The 14684-nt window shown below is 51.6% G+C and overlaps 3 protein-coding genes across 4 annotated transcripts in view; 2 read left to right on the top strand and 1 right to left on the bottom strand.

Moving 5' to 3' along the window:
* Nucleotides 1–3073, top strand: part of ABCA2 (ATP binding cassette subfamily A member 2) — a 71486-nt gene extending 68413 nt beyond the window's left edge. The window contains exons 47-49 of the mRNA XM_072633068.1: nt 303–440; nt 568–774; nt 1229–3073. Coding sequence (XP_072489169.1) covers nt 303–440; nt 568–774; nt 1229–1264 — 381 coding nt within the window. The 3' untranslated portion in view covers nt 1265–3073. The remainder of the gene's footprint in view (nt 1–302; nt 441–567; nt 775–1228) is intronic.
* Nucleotides 3074–3918: 845 nt separating this feature from the next.
* On the top strand, nt 3919–9972 carry CLIC3 (chloride intracellular channel 3). 2 transcript variants are annotated; one of them, XM_072633070.1, is made up of 6 exons: nt 3919–4085; nt 5934–6043; nt 6204–6329; nt 7253–7359; nt 8108–8283; nt 8472–9972. In XM_072633070.1, exons 1-6 carry the CDS (start codon nt 4050–4052, stop codon nt 8628–8630), a joined length of 714 nt encoding a protein of 237 aa, XP_072489171.1. In that variant the 5' UTR covers nt 3919–4049; the 3' UTR covers nt 8631–9972. The 2 variants fall into 2 exon arrangements, with proteins under 2 accessions (XP_072489171.1, XP_072489170.1); XM_072633069.1 differs by lacking the exon at nt 3919–4085 and adding an exon at nt 4756–5029.
* Nucleotides 9973–10550: 578 nt separating this feature from the next.
* On the bottom strand, nt 10551–13106 carry PAXX (PAXX non-homologous end joining factor). Its single transcript, XM_072633071.1, has 7 exons — nt 12913–13106; nt 12621–12681; nt 12283–12332; nt 12008–12201; nt 11377–11445; nt 10961–11045; nt 10551–10809 (listed from the first exon to the last, which is right to left on the bottom strand). Exons 1-7 carry the CDS (start codon nt 13056–13058, stop codon nt 10770–10772), a joined length of 645 nt encoding a protein of 214 aa, XP_072489172.1. The 5' UTR covers nt 13059–13106; the 3' UTR covers nt 10551–10769.
* Nucleotides 13107–14684: the final 1578 nt, after the last annotated feature.

The raw sequence follows: 14684 nt of genomic DNA, 5'->3' as shown, positions 1-14684 counted from the left end.
TTTCTCAGGATGCTGGGGAGCCCAGAAAGGACATGGGGAACTTTGAGGGAATTCACAGGGGTCATAAGGGGAAATCTAAGGGAGATTCAGGAAGTGAGGGAGCGCTCTTAACAGGCCTCAGGGAATTTGAGGAAATAAGGGGTTAGGGGTGTCTTTTAAGAGTTCTATGGGGGAATGGGAGAATTCTTAGAGATACTTTGAGGCAGTATGTGGAGTTGGAAGGTACCTGGTTTGGGCACCCCCTGGACATTAGTGGAGGGGATACCTGGGGAGCTGACCCCTTGATTTCCTTCAACCCTCAGGAGCGACACCACACCAAAGTGCAGTATCAGCTGAAATCCGAGCACATCTCACTGGCACAGGTATTCAGCAAGATGGAGCAGGTGGTGGATGTTCTGGGCATTGAGGATTACTCGGTCAGCCAGACCACACTGGACAATGTGAGTGCGACTCTTCCCCTTCCCCTAACTCTTCATAGCCAGCGGTACACAGATGCCTGAAGAAGGCATGGGTCACTGGTATTCATTGGTACAGCATGTCCCAGTCTGCTTTTCCTGCCCACCCCAGGTATTCGTGAACTTTGCCAAGAAGCAAAGTGATAACTTGGAGCCCCAAGAGACAGAGCCAGGTTGTGCACTGCAGTCCCCGCTGGCTCGGCTGCTCAGTCTGCTCCGACCCCGTCCTGCACCCACAGAGCTCCGTGCTCTGGTAACAGATGAACCGGAGGACCTCGATACGGATGATGAGGGGCTTATCAGTTTCGAGGAGGAGAGGGTGAGGCTTGGGCTTTTTGGCAAGTGTGCCGTGGGTGGGGTTCACATTGCTATGGGCACTCTAACCCCCAGAGTCTGGGGCTCAGGGCCAAGGGCAGAATCTAGTAGTTACTATAGTAACAGCCCCTTGAGGCCTCTCCCTCCCTATCTTCTCTTCTGCCTGATGCATTCAATCCACCTAGAGACAGAGATGGTGAAAGGGACAGAGGGACAGAGACCCAGGGATAGAGAATGATAGAGAGGCTAAGAGAGATCCAAAGTCATAGCTTAAATCATGTTCAAAAACAGAGGTCTTTGGACTCCAAGATCAAGGGAGACAGAGATAGAGAATGAGAGACAAATAGGCTGATTTGATGACAATTTAACAGAAAGTGACAGAGGAGGAAGTGAGAGGGAAAGACTCAAATCAAGCCTGGAAGTCTGACCATCCGAACCCTGTTGTCTCTTCCCAACAGGCCCAGCTTTCTTTCAATACAGACACTCTCTGCTGAAGGAACTTCAGAGGCCTCAGCTCTCCATTCCTGGATAACCAACTTTCTTGTCCCCTTATGCTCAAACCTCCTTAGAGCAGCCCTACCTTCCCTGGCCTGTTTTGGCTGGGACAGAGATTCAATGCCAGACAATTGGGAGGGAGGTCTTAGCATTGCCTACCCACCCAGCTCCCCCACCCAGGAGGGTTGGGAGAAGGAATTGGTGATATATCGTGCAACTTGAATTCAGTGCCTGGAACTTGGAGCTAGTTTTAGAGGGCGGTAGAGTTGGGGAGATTGGTGGGTGTGGACAGTGCCAAGAGCTAGGCACAAGAACCCACCCCAGGATCCTAAAGGAGCTTTGGAGGGTGGGGAAAAGGCTTGGATCTGATAGCAAGGGCAGTTCTTCACTCTGGTAGACCTCAGATTTAGAGATGGGGAATCTTCTAACTACATTATAGCCCAGGTACCCCAATCTGGAGTGAATACTAAAAACCATACCCACTCTTTCCCCTTCTCTGGCCCAGCCAGTGCCCCTCCAGGACCAACCTGCCTGGTGATCTTCAGGATCTCCAACCAATGATTGTGCCAAAGGGACAGTCCTGCTGTGCCCCAGGGTGTGGGCTGGGCACTCATGTGGCTCTGCCTTACAGTCACAGCAGCTCTGGCCAGTTACTCTGCTCACTTCCCTGGACTCTGATAGTCCTATCCCTGATCTCAGCCTGGCCTGCTTGGCTCTGCTTCTGATGGTCAGTGCCACTCATCTCGCGTGTGGTTAGAATCCCCACTGGCACTGATGGCCACAAAAAGACTGAACTTTGACAGCCCAGGAAATATACCTGGAGGTTAACATGAAGGCTTGAAAAACGTGAAAGCTGTGTGGAGGAAGAGGGGCATGAGTCTCCTCTGTGGTCTTAACCCTCTAGAACATGATCCTGATGGACCTGTGTAACACAATACTTTCTTGGCTCATCAGGCATCTGGGTAGGAGGGGTGTGTGGTGTGTGTGTGTGTGTGCGTGTGTGTGTGTGTGTGTGTGTGTATGTGCGCACACGCTGGGGTTATGGACAGATAACTGCTTTCCCCCTAAATTCGACTCTTCTGCCCCCTGGATTTTAATAACACCTCTGCTAATGCTGCCATAGCTGCCATGCCGCCACCACCCAGAGGCTCCAGTGCTGGATACCAAATGGGCTGCCCGCTAGCCTGCCCAACCACCATGGCCCAAGTCATTGACTCTGGCCAGGGTTAAGTGGGATGTTGGGTTTGTTGTTTTCTTTTTAACCTATTTATTTTGCAATAGGAAGAAGCACTTGTCAGGGGTGGGGAAGATGGAGGGAAAGTGTGTACACAGATGGTAGAATGACACATTGGCAGCTTGGATACAACTGTAGGGGAAATAAAAGGAGGGGAACTCCCCTTTCCAAGGCTGAAAGCAGCATTCTCTGCATCCTTCAGTTCCTGTTCCTTTACAGGGCCTGTGCACCCAGGAACCCTGAAGGCTGTGGGCAAAGGAAGAGGGTGGAAGGACCTGGTGTCTAAAGAGCTTGACCTTTGCCTCTGAATGGCCTCCAATCACCTTTTGTTACATTAGGGACGGGGGAGGGAGAGGCTTGGTAATGGCATGGACAGTGTGGGGGTCACATGGGCCCCACTCCTTCCTGAGAGCAAACTGCCATGGCCACTTCCCAGCTATTTGCCCATCCCTTCCCCTCCTCATCCCATCCCTAGCCCTGCCTGAGGGCAGGTGAGGGACTGGGCTTGTACATAGTTGGGGAAGCAGATCGGGAAAGATGTTTGTTTTAAATAAAAAGGGAAAATATCAAATCAGTCAAAGATGCTGCTCTGTGTGTGTGTGTGCGTGTGTGTGTGTGTGTGTGTGTGTGTGTGTGTGTGTGTGTGTGTGTGTAGGAGTGGGAGCTGGAGAAATCAGTTCCTGGGGAGGTTAAGAACACAGAACCCTTCTGTGTGTGGGAGGATGGACAACTGGAGATGGAGGATGAAAGTCCCAAATCCAAGAGTTGATCCGACTTCCCCTCTGCCCACCCCACTATGAGCATGCCAGGAATGTACCTGCCACACCTCAGAGGAGGGGCCCCACCTAAGGCAGGCCTGACCCCGGGAAGACTGGACACCACAGAAAGGCAGCTTTTTGGAGGAGTGCCTGCTTGGGATGAGAGGCAGTGAGGGAAGTCTGACTTTCCAAGTCCTTGCCAATTCCCACTCTGGGTGTTCAGATTGAGTTGGGGGGAAGGTAGTTGAGGGCTGCCCTGACTCCGCTTTCTTCCATTCTCTCTCTCTCTCTGGTCCTAGAAATGGAATAGGGTCACCTACTCATCACTCCCAAAGCGCTGAGCCTTTTCACCTCTTGTACCTGTACCTGCCACCACTCACCCCGATCCCCCTTACAAAGTCAGTGACCCAGTCACAGGCACACTCTCCACCTCCCAGCAATGACACGCAGTCTCTCAAGGCCCCACCCGCCCGGTGCTGGAATTGCAGAATTGGTCTCCTTTCTTTGCCCGCTGGCTGGTAGCCACCAGCCCAGGTCCCAGTCCCTTGCGTGCTCTTTACAGTAGCCATAGACTCGAAGTCACCCTGGAATCCCACAACTGGGCAATCTCGCCCCCCCCTTCCCGGGCTCACAATCCTCCCCCACAGGGTCAGGCACCCGGTCTTACACAGACTCTAGCACACTGAGCTGCTCTTCTGGGCGGGGTAGGGTAGGGCGGAGCAACCCGGGAGCTTTAAAGAGCCCAAAACACAGTCTCCACCCAGGGCGGCTGCTTCTATCCTGCCGGACACCATGGCCCAGAACCCGCAGCTGCAGCTGTTTGTCAAGGTGCCGGGGACCCATCCCAGGGAGGAGGGGAAGCGGGATCGGGGGTGGGGGGTCGGAGGGAGAAGGAAACAGTGTCCAGGGAACAGGGGTGTGAGTGAGACTCCAGGAGGGCTGTCTGAATGTGGGAACTGTAGTTTTCTGTCCCGATTCGAAACAGAGCTGGGAGGGGGGGGTAGGGGTAGAAAAGAAGGGAGGTGTTGTGGTGGTTTGAAAACGGAAATGAATGCTTTGAGAGAGTTTTAAGAAGGTTGAGATGAGGAGGATGAAGGTCAGGGAGAGGGATCTGGGAACAGAGGACAGTGGGAACTACTTTCTGCCAGGTGCAGAGTCTTTGGAAGGAGTGGCTGAGTCTCCCCGCCTCCCACCATCTCCCTATTCCTTCTCCACTTTTCTACCCCCTTCCCTCTTTTCCTCCCCAAAGAAATCAGAGTGGACCCTGACAAGCTGTGGGGTAATGGAAAGAGAGCCTCCAGGGAGTCCACAGTCGGGTAGATAACCATGATCCCAGAAGTCTGAGGCTCCAGTCTCTCCCAATAGACAGGGCAGCCCCACAAATGACCAACTTTCACATCCAGAGCACTGGTTCTCTAGCCTAGGGTTCAAAGTAGCTTGTCCAGGACATCGGGGTTTGGCTAGAATTAGGATGGTGGATGGGATCGAAGGGAAGGAGAAAACTGGGAGAAGGACTTGGGAGCAGATGCATTGGAGACTGTTTCTGCCAAAGGCAGGATTAAAACCAAGTGGTATCAGCTTTTTGAAGAGAGATACTTTGTCCCCATAGCCACACACCTTCTGAGAAAAAAATGAGTGAAAGAAGACGACAGAACCCAGGAGTCTGGATCTCAGTTCTATCTACCCCCCATGGGGGGACCTTGATCAGGACCCTGGCTCAAACTCCTGTCCAACTCTCACTGCCTCCAGGGCACAATTATCCTTCTGACTGGGTAAAGCAGCAGGACTAATACTCTATATATAGGAAGAAGCCTTCCTGCTAGATACCCAGACCAAGGCTGTGGCCTTCACCAGGGGTGGGTGGGAGTATTCTGTGATGGTTGGCACAAAGAAGATGCCACATGGATTTGTGTCCACCCTGTACCCAAGATAAAGGAATTATGCTACAGCAGGTGATCCTAGAAGGTGTCCACCATCACTTGCAGACCCTGGCATGAACTTCAGGGCAGGGTAGACACAACAGAGGATAGGGACAAGGTGGAATGCAGGAGTACCACATCCTCAGAATCTGGGCCAAGCATCCTAGGTTGAAGGCTCCTGCTTCTAGGCTTTACTCCACTGTGGGCATCAGTGGGCGTGCTCTTCCCATAATGTTCCACTGGCAGTGCCCAATGCCATAAGGTGAATCATTGAAAAAACAGTTTGGTCAGAGTTGGACTGGGCCCCACCCTGTACAGCCCGTCTGCCTGGTGACACTGAGATGATGCCCAGGGGCCTACAGTTGATGGGGAAACAGCATGTGCCCATTTCCTTGGTGTCAGTGTTGTGTCCCCCCCTGGGGTGTGGCCCTTTCCCTGGCGCCATGACAGCCCATGTGGGCACAGTGCCAGGCTCCAAGTCGCACAGACTGTTATTCTTCCTACCCCTTAAGGGCTCTCACCTCCCCCTTGAAAGAAGCCCCACCCAGCCCTGTTGATTTTGAGAGGCTGTCCTCACCCCTGAACCTCTTTTAAAAGATGTGGGTGAGGGGCACTGCTTAGGCCTGGAAACATGTCCCCTGCCAATGGCCAGAGTTGACCTGGTTTCCTGCATTCTCTCTCACCAAACTGGATACAAATCTTGCCACCCTTTTCCTCTCCCGGAGGCTTATGTAAATTCTCTTCTGCCTCCCCCTAGGCCAGTGAAGATGGTGAGAGTGTAGGGAACTGTCCCTCCTGCCACCGGCTCTTCATGATCCTGCTGCTCAAAGGTGTCCCCTTCACTCTCACCACTGTGGACACCAAGAGGTAAAGACTGAGTGACTGACTAGAACTGGGGGTGAGGAAAACTATACCCCACCTTTCCCACCATCTTAGCCTGTTTCTACCTGAGGCTACCTGTCCTGTGTCCTGGTCCCCATCATGCTCACTTTCCCTGTGCCAAAGATTTGGCCCTACCCCATTACAGGTCCTTGGATGTGCTGAAGGACTTTGCCCCTGGCTCCCAGCTGCCCATTCTGCTGTGTGATGGGGAAGCCAAGACAGATACCATCCAGATTGAAGAGTTCCTGGAAGAGGCATTGGGGCCACCCACGTAAGAGTCCAAGTGGTGGGTATGAGGGCACAGCCAGGAAGCAGGATCAATGAGCAATGGAGCAGCTGTCAGAGAGGGTTAGAGCTGGATATATCTAACTGATCATATAGTCTGACTCACTTCTGTTACAGAGAAGTAAAGCAGGGGTCAGCAAGAAGAAGAGACTTACCCGAGGTCACGTGGGTGGTTAGTGGAAGAATCTGAATTTGAATTCAGGTCCCCTGTACTCTTCGCTTTATAGTAAAGTGCTGCTTTCTATTTATTACCCCAATTCTGGTTCCTCTTCCCATTCAGATCTACTCTCAGGGAGGGATCTGATCATATTTTTTCCAAGGCAGATTCTTTACTGAGGACAGCATTGAGTCACTGTCTAATCATACCAATGAGGGTCTTGTCCTTTAATAAAGGACAAATCCTGTAGTCATGGAAGATAGCTCTATTCCTCTTGGGGAATCCCAAGGGGGGAGTCATAGGCATTGGCAGCAGGTGAAGGAGGTATGTTTTGGAGAGGTGAAGGGGAGATTTCCCATGCTCTCCCATGTCTAAAAGGGAAGTCTGAATGGGAAAATAGAAATTGCTTGTTGGATGACCCCAACCAGGACCGGGGATGAGGGGCAATTCTTATCTTTCCCACAAGTCTGTTTTCTCTAGTTTTCCTCTGCGGCTGAAGGGAAGGGCAGGGTAAGGGAATAATTATTTATATAGCACCTACTATATATCAGGCAACATGCTAAGTGATTTAAAAATAACTTAGGCAGCATAAAGAGAGGAGGGGAGTATATTTGAGGTTTGATAACAGGGGGATGCTGATGGGAGAAAGGGAGGGAGAACACCACCACCACCACCAGGTGAAAGTGCTTATGGCCCCAGGAAGGAGCCATGGGGTCTCCCATTTGTTTCTTGACACTGTCTTCATCCTTCAGCTACCCTAGCCTGGTTCCTCTCTATAAGGAATCTAACATAGCCGGTAACGATGTCTTCCACAAGTTCTCAGCTTTCATCAAAAACACGTGTCCTGCTCAGGATGAAGGTGAGTCTTCAGGCTGGGCAGATTGTGCCCTGGGGTGGATAGGCTGTTCCCAGGTGGGTCACGATGTGTCCTGGGGGAGGGGAGTGTGAAGGTGAGTTCGTCGAATTCAATTCACCAACATTTAAGTGCTTGTCACTGCCTTTGCCGAAAGTATGGTGTACTAGGATATTGGACACATATGCAGGCCTACTTCTACATAATAAACGTATTAAAGAGAAGCAGAACAAAGTTCTGTGAGACCCTTGACTCAGGAGTATCAGGAAAGGCTTCTTCATGGCGAAAGTGCCATTTGAGCTGGGCTTGAGGGATAGATAGGATGTCTGATGAGGAAGGAAGAGAATCCAGCCACAAGAAACATTGAGAAAGGGCAGAGGTGGGAGGGCATGTCAGGTTTTGGGGAGGCAGCATAGATCCCTTTGGAGTATAATGTGTGGAGGTGAGGAATGAGATAAGACAGGGAAGGTAGAGATTTGCCAGGTTTTGGAAGACCTTGAATGCCAGAGAGAAGAGAATGATCTTTAATCGGGATGCAGTATAGGGTCACTGATGATTTCTGAGCAGAGCGGTTCCCTGACCAGGTGTATAGAGAGTGTTTGGTTCTAGCAGTACTGATGGGATGTGGGGGGTGAGGTGAAGATAATAATGGAGATTATTGCAATAGTCCAGATGGGTAGTAATGAGGTTGAATGGGGAGCTTATGTCCAAGTCTCCCCGACTCCCACCCCCAATCTCTTGCTTGCCGCTCCAGCCTTGTATCGATCCCTGCTTCGTGCCTTGATGAAACTGGATATATATCTGACCACACCCCTGGAGCATGAGCTGACCCAGGACCCGGAGCTCACCGAGTCCAAGCGTCGCTTCTTAGATGGGGACCGGCTCACCTTGGCGGATTGCAAACTCCTGCCCAAGCTGCACATTGTCAATGTGAGGGAGCGGGGAGGAAGGGATGGGGAGGTTTGAGTCTTCGAGGGAGTGGGAGGAGTGGGGGAACGGGAGAGGAGGCAAGAGTAGAAGGGTTGGGTTGGAACCATTGCAAAGCCTTGGGAGGGCGTTTGGGATCTCTGCTTTCTTGGCAGACTATGCCAATGACTACCCTCCTCTGCCTACTGCAGACCGTGTGCACCCATTACCGACAAAAACCCATCCCTGTTGAGCTCCGTGGGCTCCACCGATACCTGGAAAATGCCCTGCAGATAAATGAGTTTAAGTACACCTGTCCACAAAGCTCCGAGATCCTGGCTGCCTACGCCTCCGTCGCTCGAGCTCGCTGAACACTCAGAACCCATCCCACTGGGCTCTCACCTAATGTCCCCCTGGCTCCTCCCCACACCAGACCCAGGCACACGGACTCGCTCCTTCGTCACCGGCCTCTTGAGCACTCAGCGTACACCCACATTTCATACTTTTCTTCTAAATCCAGCTGAAGTCACTGCTTCCAGGACTTCCTCTCTGATCGCCCCTCTGAGACTGATCTTCCTCCCTTCTAGTCACCGTTGCACTCTTGTGTTGGTTTACACTGTTAATTTGCTTCAAAGGAATGTCCATAAACTTACTCTTTGGTCACATCTATGCCCAGGTGTGACTTATTTTCCTGAGGGCAGTAGATGTGACCAGGCCCCAGTTCCCTGACCACAGCCTTCACCCTCATCTCTTGCCTCACCCCAAATCTGGCCCCCACCATAATCCTTGGGTCATTCCGATCCACTCACAATGACCTCTGACCCTGCCTTCCACTCAGGCCCTCTCCATGATACCTCAGCATGGCACATACCAAATACCTGTTATCCCAGGACTAACACCATCAGGGTGGGGCTCCCAAACACAGGGAGAAATAAAGGCCCAGCCTCTTTGTAGCTCTGCCTGGGACTTGGAAGACAAGAACTGCTTCTCAAACCAGTTGGGCTGGGGTGAGAACAGCAGAAAAGGTCTAGATAGGGAAGGTGAGAGGGCAGGGCTGGGAGGCCGCCTCCCTGAGCTAGGTGGGGAGAAGAGTAAAGTTGTGAATGTTTCCAGCCAGCTTGACCACATTCCCTGGCTCCTTCCTTCCAATTCCATCATTTAACAAGCTTCTGCCTCCTAACCACCAACCTACCTTTTGCATCCCCTGCCTGCCCCCCACCCTCATCCCCTGCTTCCAGCATTTCTGGGGCTCTGGGAAGTACCTATGTGGGTACATCTGTATGGCTGTATTGACTGTCAGGCAGTATGCTATTAGACATAATCAGAAGAGTTAGTTTCAAATTCTGGCTCAGATACTTAATTGTGCGTGTGTACGTGTGTGATAGACGAACAGACAGACACTGCTACTGAAATCAAAACAAGTTCAAATCCTGGCTTGGACATTTAATAGTTCTGTGTCTCTGGTTGCTTCAAATACTCTTTGAGACTTGGTTACCTATCTGTAAAAATAAGGATAATACTTCCACTACGTTTAAAATCGGGTTGTTGTAAAGAAAGCACATTGTAACCTTAAAGCAATATAGAAACATGAGCTGTTCATGTAAATGCAGATTTTCTGTCTACCTATTTGTGTATCTGAAACTACAGATTGTATATATATTTGTAAGACTGTCTATACACATATCTTTGTATATCTATATATCTGTGAATATGGCTACGCATCCATATGTCTGTGTATAGAGCACAACTGATTGATGGTGAAAATCCTTTGCTGATTTGGGGAAATGTGGGGCCACCTTTGCAGACTCTTCAGTCTCAGGTTTGCAGATCCCATCTCTCTATGGGATCCAGGCCAACATGAGACAGCTTGGATAGGGGAGAGGAAGGGAAGGAGCGTTTATTACATTATATACTATGTGCCAGGCACCATGCTAAGCACTTTATGAATATTATCTCATTTGTTATTTAAAATAGGATCCCAGGGTGTAAGACCCTTATTGGTGATTCACCCCGGACAAACTAGGCCTGCCCCACCTTTCCCTCCACCCCACCCCTGAAACCTGTAGGGAGAGAGAGGGTGCCGCCTTCACAAAGTAGTTTGGCCTGGCTGGAGGTTTCAGCTGACATAATCTGTTTACATATTTTGGCTCCCACCCCTAGAGCAACCCTGTACCAGGGAACCAGCCTTCTCCCTAATTTTTTGCGGGGGGGGGTGGTCTAAGGATCCCCCAGCTCACTCCCTAGACTGAGAAAAGTCTAAGCAAAGTCTGGGTGTTACATACACTAGACAATAAATATTTGTGGATTTATTTTGCTTTGCAAAATAGAGAGCATCTGGGAACCAGCTGTTACAGACTTGATGAATCACTCATTCCTCTAGACCCAGCCAAGTTGGTCCTTCCTCTTTCCCCCTTCAGACTGGGCTCTGAGGACTGTCAGCTTCCTTAGAGTCCTGTAACTCCTGGAATCCTCCCCAGGAGGCAGTAGCCTCATGCCAGAGTTACTGTGTCTTAGGTATCATCGAAGTTCACTCCACTGGCTGGCTTCTTACTGAAAGGACAGAAAGATGTCAGAAACAAAGAGGAAGTTGGGTCTGGGTTAGGGTCTGGGGAGGGGAAGGTCCCTTACCCATGGAAAGGAAGGAGGGGACCTGTATTCTATTCTGGGGAGATAGGAAGGAGAGGGGCAGGGCAGGTGGTACCTCTTGAAGCCAGGATTGATGATCGACTCTCCTGGCATCCATTTCCTGATCACAGGGCCTGGAGCACCTCTACGAGAATCTGGATCTAGGGTAGGCAAAAAGTCTATCTAAGCTGGCTCATTCCCCTGTCCCCATCACCATGAGGGGGTCATAGCCTTTGGTCCCCCTCCCACATCCAAGATGGATTCCCTGAGAGAATCATCTACCCTACTTGAGACATCCTGGGGTAAGATATGGGCACAAGGCTGACCTTCAGCTCTTTATTAAATAAACTAAGGCCAGAGAGGGCCAGAAACATGGCTGGGGGTGGGGGGGGCAGGGTACAGTGAGTCAGATTATTACATGGGAGCCCTGCCCACATCCTTCACCCTTCTTCCCCTCAGGAGGAGGCCCCCAGTCCAGGTAGGGCTTCCTACCTGGCAAAAAGAGTTGCTGCTTGGCTGGCTGGGGTTTCTTTCTGGAGCTGGGGGTCATATCCTTCAAAGCTGAGAAAAGAAAGTGCTAGGTTTGGGGTCACACAGGGAATTTTACTTCATGTTCTAGGACGACTGTAGCTTTTGCTGCCACCACTCATTCCAGGCATGTCTGGACTACAGGTGATCGATCCCCTTGGATGTGTCACAGAATCATAATCTAAGCTGGATGGAAACCAGCAGTTAGCTTGTCTGGATAGTCCTTGAACAAGAAGCCTCTCTACAATATTCCAGATCAGTGGCTAGCCAGAATCTTCCTTTTAGGACTTACAGTGATAGGGAACCCACTATCTCCCTCCCAAGGCAACCCATTCCACTTTGGAACAATTCTAACTGCAGAAAATTTCCCCTCACATGAAGCTTAAATCCTTACCCATTGCTCCCAGTTCTGACCTCTAGATTTAACAAGTAGAACACATTCTCACATATGACAACTCTATAAATACTAGGGGCAGCAAGAGCCAGGGCTAATGCTAACACCTGGCCAGATTTGTGCCCTTTTGTAGGAGAGGGCACCAGAGATGAGGCACAATATTCAATGACTGACTGACAGGGACGTCAGGGTCTTCCGTACCTGCCAACTGCCTCTCCAACCTGCATACTTGCTCTGCCAACCCCAGCATCAGTGCCTGGAGTTGTGGGGCTGCTTCAGGGCTGGGCACCTTAAAAAGGTCAAAAGTCAGGGTTTTTGCTTCCCTGGAGATAGTCAAGTGTGCGTTGCTGTCATCCTTCAAGGTCAAAGACACTGCGTGCTGGTCACAGGCAACCCTATGGATTGGGAGGGGCAAGGGTTCAGTACTGTTTCTTGTGCAACCAGGACCCCGGCTTTATCTGCCCAAGGAAGCTCACCTGAACCAAGATGAATAGTCCTCAGCCTCATCCAGGCCATGCTGGGCTTTCTGGGGGATAAGATAAAGCCTGGTCAGACGCAGAGAAGGAGCCTTCGGGCGCACTGTCTAAACCTTTCCGAGTGGGGATGCAAAGTGGGCACGCAGAGGTCGGACACCCAGTCTGGGGTGGCCCTGGGGGGGTGCAGAACCGAGCCACAGAAACAGAGCACTCGGCTCGCTGCGCAGTCGGGCTGGGGGCCGGAGTATAAGACCGAGGGGAAGAAACCTAGCTTATTCCGACGGGATCCTGCGGGGAACAGGGGGCAGGGCTCGGGGATCGGGCAGCGCGTCACCCACGTGTTTCTCCAAGGTCTCCGGGGTGAAGCTGGCGCTCCAGAGCTCCAGGGCATCAGTCACGCTGGGACACAGGAAGGAAGGTTCATCCAGAGGAGAGCCCCGACCCGCTCTGCACTCCTCCCCATGCCAGCTCTGGCCGGCGCTCCCTGCCCCCGGAGCCCGCCCCCGGGGCGCCAGGCTGGACCCGCGATCGCGCCGGCGCGAAGGGCGGGAGGCGGGGCGCCGAGCACAGCCTTGGGGTGCCCACCCTCCCGCCCGGCCTCCCGGCGGCCAGCGCCCCCCGCACACTCACCGCAGGTGGAAAGCGCCGGCGGCTCCGGGCTCCGCGCCCAGCCCCTGCCCCTCGGGGCCCGCGCAGTAGCACACGTAGAGGGGCGGCCCCTGCCCCGAGCCGGCGGGCACGACGCACAGGGAGCCCGGCGCCGCAGGCCGCTGCATTGCGGGAGCTGGAGCTGGAGCTGGAGCCAGCCCCGGAACGGGCGGAGCTCCGGGGCGTCCTCACCCGGAGGAGGCTGTGTGCCCCCCGAGTGGGGAGAGATCAGATAACCGCCTCGCCAGCCTGCCAGCGTGGGGGGTGCCCGCCGGGAGACTCGCGGCCAGAGGTTCTCAGACTCTAGGGGAAATGGGGGAGGGAGGCACAGTAGACAGCGAGACCTGGTCATGGCATGCCAGCTGCGCTCGCGATCCGAGCTTTCTGGCCGCTTTGCCCGCCGTGCCGCCAATGCCAAGAAACGGGGCAGAGGCGTTCGAAGCTGAGAGCCGTCCCGAGCCAGGGTCCTTAAACCCTGGGCACTTCAGGTGTGGTCCGACTCAGCTATCCTAAGAGTAGGAGGGCAAGGACGTTACTGACATTCTGACGTTTCTGGAAGAATGGGAGGTAGTACTTCATACTGTACGAGCCATTTTTCTGCCACCTTCGCCCCTCCAGTAAATGTAATTTGTAATTTATTTTAAAAAATGTTATTGACATATTCTGTTTTAGTATCACCTAGATTTCCTAGTGTAGCCTTTCTCCCTCCTCTCTCAAAGACAGCAAGCCCTTATAACAAAAAATAAAAAAGGGAGAAAAAGTAAAAGTCTGACAATATATGCCATGTTACCCATAGTCCTCTTCCTCTTATAACCTATCATTTATTTTTTTTATTGCAATTTTCTTTTCAGTTCTAAATCTCTCCCACCTTTCTCTCCTCCACGCATTGAGAAAGCAAGAAATTGGAAATTCCTGTATCAGCCACAACATATATTTTTTAAAACCTAGGATAACATGGGTTTCATGATTTAAAAACAAAACAAAGCCCTGATTACAAGCATGAGAACTTTAAGACCTAACTTCTTTTCTTCAAAACCCTTTTCCTAAAGTTGTGAAGTAGGCAGAGTTCTTTTTGTCTCCTAGCTCTTTCTTCTCTTGTCCATAGTCCTCCCCTTTCTGGGATTCTGTACCCCATTCTCACGGAGCCTTATGCTCAATTTGGGCAAGCCTTTGTGACTTCGAAGTGCTATGCACTGGAGCAGGTGCTGAGGGAAGCATCCTCTGCCCTTCTTGTTTGGTCCCGTCCAACTCTTTGTGACTCCGTTTGGAGTTTTCTTGGCAAAGATAGTGGTTTGCCATTTCTTTCCTCTGATGAGGAAAGTGAGGCAAACAAAGTTGAGTGACTTGCCCAGGATCACACCGCTAGTAAGGTGTCTGAGGCTGCATTTGAACTCATGTCTTCCTGACTCCAGACACCACTATACCACCTCACTGCTGGGAAAAGACTATAGCTACCCTCTATTCTAAGTCACTTATTTGACAGATGAAGAAATTGAGACCCAAACATTAAGTGACTTGCCCTAAGGTCACAAAGAAGTTTCAGAACTGAGATCTGAACCCAGGTTTTGTGACTCTAAGTTTAGCACTTTCTCTACTATGCCATACTGTACCCCCTTCTCATGTATCTTCCACATGGGAGTTCCCTGCTTTCAGATAGTGCCATCTCACATGATAGAATTGGGTACGCTTTTTCTGTGTCCCCTCATAGCACCAACGATTAGTCTGTGTAGCAGGGAGAGTATGGGGCAGTCCAG

This window comes from Notamacropus eugenii, chromosome 1 (genome assembly GCF_028372415.1).
Source record: "Notamacropus eugenii isolate mMacEug1 chromosome 1, mMacEug1.pri_v2, whole genome shotgun sequence".
NCBI classification, from domain to species: domain Eukaryota; kingdom Metazoa; phylum Chordata; class Mammalia; order Diprotodontia; family Macropodidae; genus Notamacropus; species Notamacropus eugenii.
This window is presented reverse-complemented; position numbering and strand designations above follow the sequence as displayed.

Excerpts from the sequence above, each read along its gene's own strand:
- CLIC3 (XM_072633069.1), top strand. The coding sequence starts at position 4,889 with ATGAGTGAAAGAAGACGACAGAACCCAGGAGTCTGGATCTCAGTTCTA. Across the intron at positions 6,044-6,203 it reads ACCACTGTGGACACCAAGAG|GTCCTTGGATGTGCTGAAGG; the intron begins GTAAAGACTGAG and ends ACCCCATTACAG. Across the intron at positions 7,360-8,107 it reads GTGTCCTGCTCAGGATGAAG|CCTTGTATCGATCCCTGCTT; the intron begins GTGAGTCTTCAG and ends TTGCCGCTCCAG.
- PAXX (XM_072633071.1), bottom strand. The coding sequence starts at position 13,058 with ATGCAGCGGCCTGCGGCGCCGGGCTCCCTGTGCGTCGTGCCCGCCGGC. Across the intron at positions 12,202-12,282 it reads GACTATTCATCTTGGTTCAG|GGTTGCCTGTGACCAGCACG; the intron begins GTGAGCTTCCTT and ends CCCAATCCATAG. Across the intron at positions 11,446-12,007 it reads GTTGGAGAGGCAGTTGGCAG|CTTTGAAGGATATGACCCCC; the intron begins GTACGGAAGACC and ends TTCTTTTCTCAG.